Source organism: Eptesicus fuscus, chromosome 16 (genome assembly GCF_027574615.1).
Source record: "Eptesicus fuscus isolate TK198812 chromosome 16, DD_ASM_mEF_20220401, whole genome shotgun sequence".
In the NCBI taxonomy this organism is placed as follows: domain Eukaryota; kingdom Metazoa; phylum Chordata; class Mammalia; order Chiroptera; family Vespertilionidae; genus Eptesicus; species Eptesicus fuscus.
In genome coordinates, this window is record NC_072488.1 from 4,172,676 (window position 1) to 4,183,803 (window position 11,128).

General features: G+C 53.7%; 1 protein-coding gene across 3 annotated transcripts; it reads left to right on the forward strand.

Moving 5' to 3' along the window:
• The first annotated feature begins 978 nt into the window (after window positions 1–978).
• LRATD1 (LRAT domain containing 1) lies at window positions 979–3,132 on the forward strand. Of its 3 annotated transcripts, none has more exons than XM_028140375.2 (2): window positions 979–1,264; window positions 2,152–3,132. In XM_028140375.2, the coding sequence occupies exon 2, from the start codon at window positions 2,187–2,189 to the stop codon at window positions 3,063–3,065; it is 879 nt and encodes a 292-aa protein (XP_027996176.2). In that variant the 5' UTR covers window positions 979–1,264; window positions 2,152–2,186; the 3' UTR covers window positions 3,066–3,132. The 3 variants fall into 3 exon arrangements, with proteins under 3 accessions (XP_027996176.2, XP_008160625.2, XP_054583997.1); XM_008162403.3 differs by having other exon boundaries at window positions 979–1,198; window positions 2,152–3,131; XM_054728022.1 differs by lacking the exon at window positions 979–1,264 and adding an exon at window positions 1,285–1,490.
• The last annotated feature ends 7,996 nt before the right edge of the window (window positions 3,133–11,128 follow it).

Below are 11,128 nucleotides of genomic sequence, written 5' to 3' on the forward strand. Positions count from 1 at the left end.
GGGTCGGTCGTCTTGAAAGGGCAACCAGACGCCTAAGAACTCTTTAAGGCTGAACTTGACAAGCTTTTATAAACTGTCCATCTAGAATTTCACCTGTATGAAAGTTGCCTTTCGGCATCCAGTATCCACCCAGAGCACACTCATTCATGAGCTCTCCATCCAGAAATGCCATCATTAATGACTGCTGGACACTGTCCTCGCACATAAGCTAACGAAACTTCTTTAGCAAAGATGGTGCTGGGCTGGAGAAACACTATGACGTCCTACTCCGGCATTGGGGATGCACCCTTTTCAGACAGGAGAGGGGCTGGCCCGGGCTCGGACTTCTCCGGTGCCTTTCACACAGAGCTCCTTTTAACCCAGCGCCATCCTGGAGAGGAGCCTACCGTCAGAGGTGCGATTTCAAAGGCGAATGCACCTGCCAGGGACAGGTGTGGGGAACCAGGACCAGCCCCGGGGCCTTCAGGAACCCAGGCTCCCGGTGCCCCAGCAGGGCCCCCGGTGCCTGCCTCGGACAACGTGGTTCCCGGCCACTGGCTGCCCTCGGTGCCTGGAGTGCACCGGGGTACCTTCCCCACCCCCAGACTCAGCTTCCTTGCTGGAGCCCTCGCTCCCTGCACGCACACCGCGGGCGGCCCGTGCTCTCGGTCACACTGGGCTGCTGGAGCTGGGGGCGCGGGGGCCTGCGCGCAGAGGCACCCGCTGAAGCGCCGCGTCCCTCGCGCGCTCCCGCAGCGCCCCCACCCGCCAGCCCCCCGCTCCCCGAGTGGCGCGCGCCCGGGTGCGCGGGGGGGACGGGGCGGGGAGGGGCGGAGCGCGCGCTGGAGACCCGCCCCCCGCTCCCCGCCCCCTCCCGCGGAGATTGGCAGACCTTGGGCACCTGCCCCAACCAATGAGCGCGTCCCGGGGCGGGCCCTGGACGCCCGGGCTCCGGCTACTTAGAGCCGCCGCCTCCGCGGTGGGAAAGCAGAACCCAGGCGGGACCGTGCCGGTGCAGCGGGCGCCCCAGCCCGGCGGACCCGCAGGCGGAGGGGCTCCGAGCCGGGCGCCCCACAGCGCCGTTCCGCGCGGCGCAGAGCGGAGCCGCCGCAGCCCCCCGCGCCGCCCGGGACCCACTTGGCACCGCTGCCTCCGCAGTACCCATGGGGACCAGGAGACTTTAAAGGAGTTTGGGGTTCCGGGAGCAGGGAAATCACGGGTACGGAAAGGCGGCTTTCTTTGCCTTGGAGACGTTTTCTCTTCGATGGTTTGGACCCTGTGCCCGGTAGGAGGGAGAGGGATTGGGGGGCTGAAAGTGGGCTCCCCACACAATCCACACGCACACGCGTACACCGCACTGGCTTCCCCCTGCCTTCCCCTACCTCTTTGTTCGCTTATTTCAGACAGAGCAGCCTCGCCCTGGCGCAGCCGGATCGACTGTGCTGGGGAGCAGGCAGAGAAGTCGGGGGCGGAGTGCGCTGTGGCCAGAGGTGCCCCGTGCACGGGTGGAGGTGCGTGGGGAGGCGTGCGTGCAAGCGTGGGCCCGGGACTGTGTACGCGTGCGGGGGTCTGCGTGTGCCATCGCGGAGGTTTGCCTTTGTGTGCAAATGTGGCAACATCGCACCGGGGTGCCAGCCTGTGTCTCGGCTCCAAGTGGGCGAAAGGGGACTGGTGTCAAGGAAGCGCCCGGGAATGTGTCCCATTGTCATTGTGCGAGGCGCTGGCGGGGAAGGCATGCGACCTGGTGCCAACCTGAGAGGTGGGCTGGAGAGGGTGGGGACCGGAACGTGAGCGCAGCTCCGGGGCCTTGGGCGCCCCTTCTTCCTTCCCATGGACCCCTCCACCCTTTCCTGGGAGTCGGTCTCCCACGCTGCCACCACCCACGCCGTCCGTCCTCCCCACGGGGACCCCGCACACCCTCCAGCCCGCCTGCCTTTCTCTCGTGAGAGTTGGACCCGGTTCCCGGAAGGAGTCCCAGGCTGTCTGGTGGCCTCTCCTCGGCCGGTGACTTCGGTGCCAGGCCTGCCCCCCTGGGGAGACACCAGAGAATCGCAGGGACTCGAGTGAGGTCTCCTTGGGTGGGCGGGCAAGTCCCAGGGGGCACTACTCGTCCCGCCGGGGAGGGGGCAGCCTGCCTCTGACCGCGTCTCTGCCTCTCCTCTGGATTCGCAGATCCCCGCTCCTGGCCCTTGCCTCGTGCGTCATTGATGGGCAACCAACTGGACCGCATCACCCACCTCAACTACAGCGAACTGCCCACGGGGGACCCATCTGGGATCGAGAAGGACGAGCTACGGGTCGGGGTCGCCTACTTCTTCTCCGATGAGGAGGAGGACCTGGACGAGCGCGGCCAGCCGGACAAGTTTGGAGTGAAAGCCCCCCCGGGGTGCGCGCCCTGCCCGGAGAGCCCCAGCCGCCACCCCCACCACCTGCTGCACCAGCTGGTGCTGAACGAAACTCAGTTCTCCGCCTTCCGGGGCCAGGAATGCATCTTCTCCAAAGTGAGCGGCGGCCCGCAGGGCGCCGACCTGAGCGTGTGCGCGGTCAGCGCGCTGCCTGCGCTCTGCGAGCCGGGCGACCTGCTGGAGCTGCTGTGGCTGCAGCCGGCCCCCGAGCCGCCCGCGCCCGCCCCGCACTGGGCCGTGTACGTGGGCGGCGGGCAGGTCATCCACCTGCACCGGGGCGAGATCCGCCAGGACAGCCTGTACGAGGCGGGCGCGGCCAACGTGGGCCGCGTGGTGACTAGCTGGTACCGCTACCGCCCGCTGGTGGCCGAGCTGGTGGTGCAGAACGCCTGCGGCCACCTGGGCCTCAAGAGCGAGGAGATCTGCTGGACGAACTCGGAGAGCTTCGCCGCCTGGTGCCGCTTCGGCAAGCGGGAGTTCAAGGCCGGGGGCGAGGCGCCGGCGGGCGCGCCGCCGCCGCAGCAGCAGTACCACCTCAAGGTGCACCTGGGCGACAACAAGGTGCACACCGCCCGCTTCCACAGCCTGGAGGACCTCATCCGCGAGAGGCGCCGCATCGATGCCAGCGGCCGCCTGCGGGTGCTCCAGGAGCTCGCCGACCTGGTGGACGACAAGGAGTAGCCCGGGCCGCCGCCTGCGCCCCCCGTCCCTCTCCCCCCCCCTCCCCGCGCCAGCTTCCTCCCCAGCGCCAGGGCTCCCCAGCGCCAGGGCTCCCCAGCCACGGATTCGGCACCTCCGTCCTCTCGTGCATCTGCCGCCGCCGCCGCCGGGGGCCGGGGCCCCCGCTGCCCCCGCGCACCCCGCTGGCCAGTGGCCTGAAGTGGCAGGAACCGGCCCGGGGACTGGGGCTGCGAGGACAGCTGCGCGCGCGGCCGGGCCCCCCGGCGGCGGTCATCCTGCTGGGAAACCCGGTGTGTGTCCCCCCTCGAGTTAGCAGGGCGAGAGGGAGCCTGGGCTGAGGGGGGCAGGGACTCGGCTGCCCCCACGAGTCACTGCTCAGAAACGATCTCCCCGCCTCCCAGAGAGGCGCCATCACCGCCCCCCCCCCCAACGCCCGGAAAGACCTGTCGGAGGGAGGCCAGGATGGGTCTTTTCAGGGCGCAGTTCGCTCCGGTGTGGATGTGTCCCCAGATTGCAGGATTTCCAAGAAATCGAGCCTGTCCCTTAAGCACTTGTGAATCATTCCACCACGAGAGAGCACCTCGGGGGGGACTCCGGGTCACCCCGAGGCCGCCGGAGACTGTGCCAGCGCTCCAGCCCCCAGGCCTGCTGGTTTGGTATTCCAGGCTGCGGGCTAAGCTAGACAGTGTTTGTTCCCTGTGGTTTCCACCGAGGGAAGCGAACGCCACCACCTCCCCTCCCCGCATTCCCTGCGAGGCCCCCAGCCTGACAGCAGGGGAGCCTTCCCGGCCCCCTTCCCCGGAGGGAAAAGGCCCAGCTAATTTGGGGGTGTGGGGGGGGAAGCGCAGGCCCCGCCCCAGGCAAGGAGTAGGGCGCTTGTGGCTCTTCACCCTGGATTGCTCCCTCCTTGGGCTGCGTTTCAAAAATCATCCTGTTTTTAAAGGGGTTGGGGGAGAGGGAGAGGGAGAGAGAACTCCAGAAACCAGCATCATGACAATGCCATAGCCAGTCTGTTTCGTTTTGGCTTTTCCTAAACCTAGAACTCTTAGAAGGTGGCGAAGTGCAAATGAAGTTTTAAAAATGAGGGGGCCGTGCTCCAACTATGTCAACCAAGCATATCGTGTTGATGTTTTTATTGACCATTTTAGCAACATGCTATAATAAAATTTCAAATTGAAATTTTTATTTTCATGGCTTTACTCCATGATAGTTTAAATACTGGGGGCCATTAGAGTGGGCTTAGCTAGGAGCTTAGCTAGCATTGCCTTTTCGCTCTATTTTTCTCAAATCCTTTGAGAATTCTGTTTTTTTTGAATCTTGTTTCTTTAAACAGCAGCCCTTAGTCATGGTGGAGTTGCTAATTCATGTGAACGTTGTACTGAATTTCTGCCAGCCACGCGGTTTCCTGCTCCGGTGGACGTGGCTAGCAGGTTCCATGATGTTCCTTTTCTGGGTGGTGTAAACCATTGCCATTCCACGTTTCCATTTCTGTTTTTCTTCCCCTCTCCCTTAATCTCCTTTTAAAAAATGAATCTAGAGTTAGTGGCTTTTCCCCTTCTCTGTGGTGGGTCCCACAAGTCATTCCTGAAACACCAGAAAGGACTTGTAGGATCTGTACAAACGTGTGTTTTTCCAAAAATTAAGGCTGTTTGAAACCCCTTCCTTGGGCAACAACTTCCCAACTTCTCTCCCTGCTCTGCGGCCCAGCCGGATGGACTATTACTGACTAATTCAGTGTGTGTCAGACATCCACAGCATCTGCGTCCCTGTCCGGGGAATTTGTCAAATAATGGTGTTTAGCTAATCATCGCAAGCAATTGCCTATTGACAGCTGTGATTTAGTTGGACAGCAAATATTATGGCCAAAGCCAGTTTCTTGGCATTTCAAAACTAATGCAATAAACACTAGTCGAGGTTAGCTGAGACTGGAACTGCCTCTTCCGTGGTCAGTGATTCATTTCTGTTTTGTGTTTTGGTTTTCATCCTGGAGTCATGCCCTGGTCTTGAATCAAAAGGTCAGGTCAATGGACTATGAACTAGAGTATTTTTCTTACAGCTATCGAGTGATTTATTTTTTAAGAAAATGTTTTAAATGCATATGCTTTCCTTTCAGCACATACAATGGCAAAACTTTTGTACTAACGCACTCACCTTTGCATGTACGGAGAACTGAGAGTCCTCGAGTCCCCTCACTTATGCCTCTTTCAAATAACAGATGGCAGATCACCAACCGCGATCCGTTATTGTGTCTGCGCACGCCACATTCTTTTATGTGCCCTCCTACTGTACCTTGGCTCTCTGCTGTATTAAACATCATCCTACGCAATTGCTCCACCAGGACTCCTTCTTGACATTTTGTCCTCCAGCTGTCACTCAGAGGGTGGGACTTCAGATTTACTTCCTCTGATGGCACATAATCTGGTTTGTCTCTTTTAAAAATATTTTTATTGATTTCACAGAGGAAGGGAGATGGAGAGAGAGATAGAAACATCCATGATGAGAGAGAATTATTGATCGGCTGCCTCCTACATGCCCCCTACTGGGGATTGAACCTGCAACCCTGGGCATATGCCCTTGACTGGAATTGAACTTTGGACCCTTCAGTAGGCAGGCTGATGCTCTATCCACTGAGCCAAACCATCGAGGGCTGATTTGTCTCTTATGAAGAGGGTCCCTCAACAGATGAATGGCTTATCAGCTCTATACTTGAAACTAGACTGGCAAAAAAAAGAAAAAGAAAAAGAAAAAGAAAAGAAAAAAGGGGTTTGGCAGCCAACATAGCATTCAGGACTTTATTGCCTGTTAAGAATTGAGTTGATGACACTTGTACAAATTCACAACAGTAACACACTGGCTGCACAGGGAACTTGAAAAGTTTGTAAGGTTTCTCCGAGTCCTGTTGAAATAATCATTGATTATCTGTGGGCCAGTGTTAATAACAGCCAGTGTCAGAATAATTCTAACCACAGTGCACCGTGGATAAGATGTTATCAGAATATCATCCAATAGCTTTATCCTGAAAAACCTGTATATTTTGAGGGTGTTAATGATGGGAGTGAAACCAAGAAGCTAGACCAGTGATGGGCAACCTTTTGAGCTTGGTGTGTCAAACTTCGCCAAAAAACTGAGCATAACTTGGGTAGTATGTCACTTTGAGGAAAAAACATTATTTCACGATATTTATACTTCAAATAACATAAATGTATAATTGTTATATATAATTGTATTTAATAAACCAAAAACTAAATATTTAGTGCTGACACGCATGTCATAGGTTCGCCATCACTGAGCTAGACGTTCCCTCTGAAGGTGGCAGGGGCACACTTAGCTTTCATTAGGAGTGAATATAATGCCTCTGGGTTGTATCAGGTTAGAGGAATGGAGCCTGAAGCCCCCTAACATTGAGTAGAAGCCAGGCATTTAGTTTGGGTTTTAGTTATCACCAAGCGACAGAACTTCCTGGGAGCTTGGTGACGCGCTGAGTGAGGCTGAGCTGGGGGTTGGTCCTGCCCCCTCCAGTAGAGACGAAAACTATCCTTATACCTCCACCCTTTCTCCACTTTCAGAGCATGCTTCTGAAAAAGTAAGTTACTAAATAAATATTTTTCTCCAAGAACTGCATTGCTACACATTTTGTTATTAAAAAAAAAAAAAATGCTGGGGGGAAGGAGGGCGGCTGAGCATACTTGAAATGAATCAGCCCTGAAATGCTGTTATTCCCAAAGTGTATTTCTTTGTTTTTTTTTTTAAAAGAAATCCTATAGAAGTTACATGTATTGCATTTATTTTTCAAAGAAATTAAAATTCTATCAATGAGCCAAATAGACATATATATATATATATAGTTCCTCAATATTTAAAATTGAAGTACCTGTCATGACTGTTTCATTACAAGAAAGAGTGATAGAGATTCCCTTATGGTTAGAAAGCACGTGTGCCAGATCAGAACATCAAACACAGAAGCAGGCGTAAGTTCAAAGATATTAGTCGATGGGATTTGATTTTTTAAAATGTTGATGTTTATCGTCCTCTTTGTGTTGTTTCTAAAATGAACACTTTTGTTTGAAGAATGATTTTTTCCAGATAAGCATGCTATTGGGTTTTACAAACTAAAGCATTACCTGAATACTTAGTCTACCCCTACAGTCTTCAAAGATTACCTTTCCGATTATGTTCTGTGTGTGTGTTCAACATTCCCTGACACTTGAGTGTCAGTCCTCTTATAAATGGATGGGGTCAAGTTTCACTGCAACTAACATGAATTGCACAAAGCAGAGCAACCTAATTTCCTTTTACCCACGTGGATATCTTCGAAGCTTTTGCTTTCTCTTTTTTAAACAGATGAAGAAAATTGGGTTAGGTTTGCCTTTCGTCAATGTGTTGCCACACACATAAAGGGTTTGCAGGTGAAAAGTACAGGCTTTCTGGTTTCCAGAAACATCAAGAACTGTATTTAGAAAATGTCTAAAGCCCAGCTCAATGTCATTGACAATTGTTAATTATCAGCAATCTTATATAATAAAAGGCTAATATGCAAATTGTCCCCTCCACCAGCAGTAAGACTAGGAGTTCAACCAGGGGTTGGGGCCAACCTCCGCACCCCCTCCCCCTGGCCAGCCTGGCCCAATCGGCCCTGATCGGGGCAGGTCAGCCGGACCCGAATTTGTGCACCGGGCCTCTAGTATATATATATATGCATATTTATATATATATATAGATGTGTGTGTGTGTATGTGTGTGTGTGTGTGTGTGTGTGTATAGTACATATTGCCAATATATACTTACATATATACATTTATGTATGTATATATGTGTATGTGTGTATACATATAAAATTTCTAACTACAGTTCCTAATTGTGATGTCATGCAGAGATACATATATCTCGATATGTACATGCATGCATACAGACTATTTCAAAACAAAATAGAAAAACAGGAGGAAAGGTTTCAGGGGTCAAAAGTGCTAAGAAGGACCTGGGACAGCAAGGTGGCTATGCCTAAAACTAAGCATAAGCAAAAAGAAGAAAATATGGGACTCACAGTTTTCGTTTCACATTTAGACAAATACGTTCCTCGTTTCTCTCACCAAAAAGACACAAGATCCAAAGGAAAGCTGTAAAGATTAGGAAGTAATTGAAAAATAAGACACAAGCTGAAGTGCGGGGGTTAGGCGATGATAGAATAAGCTAATAAGCTTTTTAACGGGATACCTGTTTTCCATTCTAACAGAATAAGATAGTAAAGTTCTTATTTCACCACCATTTGATAATTTATAAAATCTTCATAACATCATAATGTCCTATGTTGCATGTTTACCTCATTGGAGCTTGCAATGTAAAACATCTAAATATTTGAATATGTTGCAAAAAAGAAAAAATAGTCTGTCTGCCCTTTTTGCTGAAGGTAGCAGCGCCCAGATGAAGGATTCCCCACGATGTGGCTTTTATTCCATCTCTGGCACTTAGGGGGCTCAGTAAGTATCCGGCTGTGGGATCTATTAGAAGTGGCCCTCAGCAATACTTTATCCGCAGGAAAACCAGGAATCCCACAACTTGGCATATGTACTAGTAAGGGGAGCCTAAATTTCTCTAACTGAAATTGTTAGGGTTTTCCCACCTCAGAAGGCGCACGGACATACAATTTGTAAGGCGTAAGGCAAATTTCAGCTAAAGTGTATTGCGAATGTTCTGCTTGCTTCTAGAAAAAAAAAAAAATACTATCAGAGAATCCAAAGAGAAAATGTTTTCTGGCCATTTGGTTGGAAAAGGAAAGAAAACTAACGATTCCGAGTATAAAACTTCTCACGACTTCATCTCTCACTTACCTCCAGGAGAGATTTTCCTTGCATGAAATCACAAAGTTATTCCTGCAGAAGGAAGCTTATTGAAGCTCTTGCTTAAAATTCTCTTCACTTATATAGGGGAAAACCTACTAAAATATGAGCTTAACTCTCCGGGAAAATTAGATTTGATGGAGTTTGGTCATGGATGTTTTTCTAGATAAAAATTATTCATTTATATATTAAAATTTCCAAATAATTGCTATGCCCAGTGGCTGTTATGATCCAATTATTTTTATGTGAATATGAGCTCTGAACTGAACTTGGTCCAATGGGGAGAGGCTTGTAAAGTATTAGGTGTGAGTAGGAGCAATGGCCTACATTCCAAGCACAAAATCAATGCTTTACAAGCTAATGTTGAGCTACAGCCAGTGTTCAAAAACAGAAAAGATCATATAAGGCCACTGCTTGCATACTTCCTAAGGAAATTCTTGCCATCAACCTGTGATACAGACATTAATGCTCTGCGCATGCCGGGGAAACTTGAGGACTTCCTTATTTTAAGTATACTGACATTTGCTTGAACAGATAAGTTATTATTCTAAATTCAATTATTTTCCCCTCCAGCAGTCCCTCAACACGCCAGCTCTTTGTTCAGTGCCAAGCCCATTGTTTTCAGATTTCTGATTCTCCTGGGGAATGAGCAGATCAGGGGGAGATCATGCTGACAATGATTCTGTAAAACATCTCCCGACTCCTAATAGCGAGAGCTTTATTTCCTCCTGGTGCTGCTTCTCAGAGGCAGTGTCTGCTCCGGGTCTGAGCCAGAGAGAACCTGAGGCTAGGGTTGCCCCATTTAGCAAATACAAGCACAGGCCACTCAATTACATTTGAATGTCAGAAGAACAAGGGAGAATCATTTCAGTATTAAGTATGTCCCACGCAATCCTTGAAACATCCTATCTAATAATAGAGTAGTATGCAAATTAACCATACCTCCGCGACAAAAATGGCGGCCCCCATAGCCACAAGATGGCGGCGACCAGTACGCTCATCCCGCCGGAGTTCCCCAGTTCCAGGGAGGACTGCCGCTGAGAGCCGAGCAGCTTGGGGTGTCCGGATGGGAGGCGTCCGCGCCCCCAAGCCGCCATCGCCGCCCGGAGACCGCCCGGGGTGTCCGGATGGGAGGCGTCCGCCGCCCGGAGACCGCCCGGGGTGTCCGGATGGGAGGCGTCCGCGCCCCCACGCCGCCATCGCCGCCCGGAGACCGCCCGGGGTGTCCGGATGGGAGGCGTCCGCGCCCCCAAGCCGCCATCGCCGCCCGGAGACCGCCCGGGGTGTCCGGATGGGAGGCGTCCGCCCCCCAAGCCGCCATCGCCGCCCGGAGACCGCCCGGGGTGTCCGGATGGGAGGCGTCCGCGCCCCCACGCCGCCATCGCCGCCCGGAGACCGCCCGGGGTGTCCGGATGGGAGGCGTCCGCCGCCCGGAGACCGCCCGGGGTGTCCGGATGGGAGGCGTCCGCGCCCCACGCCGCCTCGCCACCCTGAGGCCGCCCGGGGTGACCGGATGGGAGGCGTCCGCGCCCCCAAGCCGCCAACCCCTCCGGGAGGCCGCCCGGAGACCGCCCGGGGTGTCCGGCTGGGAGGCGTCCGCGCCCCCAAGCCGCCATCGCCACCCGGAGGCCGCCCAGGGTGTCCGGATGGGAGGCGTCCGCGCCCCCACGCCGCCAACCCCTCCGGGAGGCCGCCAGGGGTGTCCGGCTGGGAGGCTTCCCGACCCCACGCCTCCAAAGCCTCCCATAGGCAGCCTGGGGTGTCCTGATAGGAGGCGCCCAGGACCCCACGCTGCCATCCCCTCCCAGAGGCAGCACGGGGTGTCTGGATAGGAGGCGCCCAGGACCCCACACTGCCATCCCCTCCTGGAGGCAACCCGGGGTGTCTGGATGGGAGGCGCCCATGATCCCACACTGCCATCCCCTCCCAGAGGCAGCACAGGGTGTCTGGATAGGAGGCGCCCAGGACCCCACACTGCCATCCCCTCCCAGAGGCAGCCCGGGGTGTCTGGATGGGAGGCACCCTCAACCCCACCCCGCCAACCCCTCCCAGAGGCAGCCCTAGGTATCTGGCTGGGAGGCACCCGCGCCCCCCAGGGAGCGAGTCAAGTACTGATGATTCTTCCAAAGGAAAAGTTTAGAGAAAGAGAGGATAGAAAAGGAATAGAAGGAGAAAAGTAAGAAAGGACAAAAGATGAAACATCAAGAAAAAGAAAGAGAAGAAAAAAAG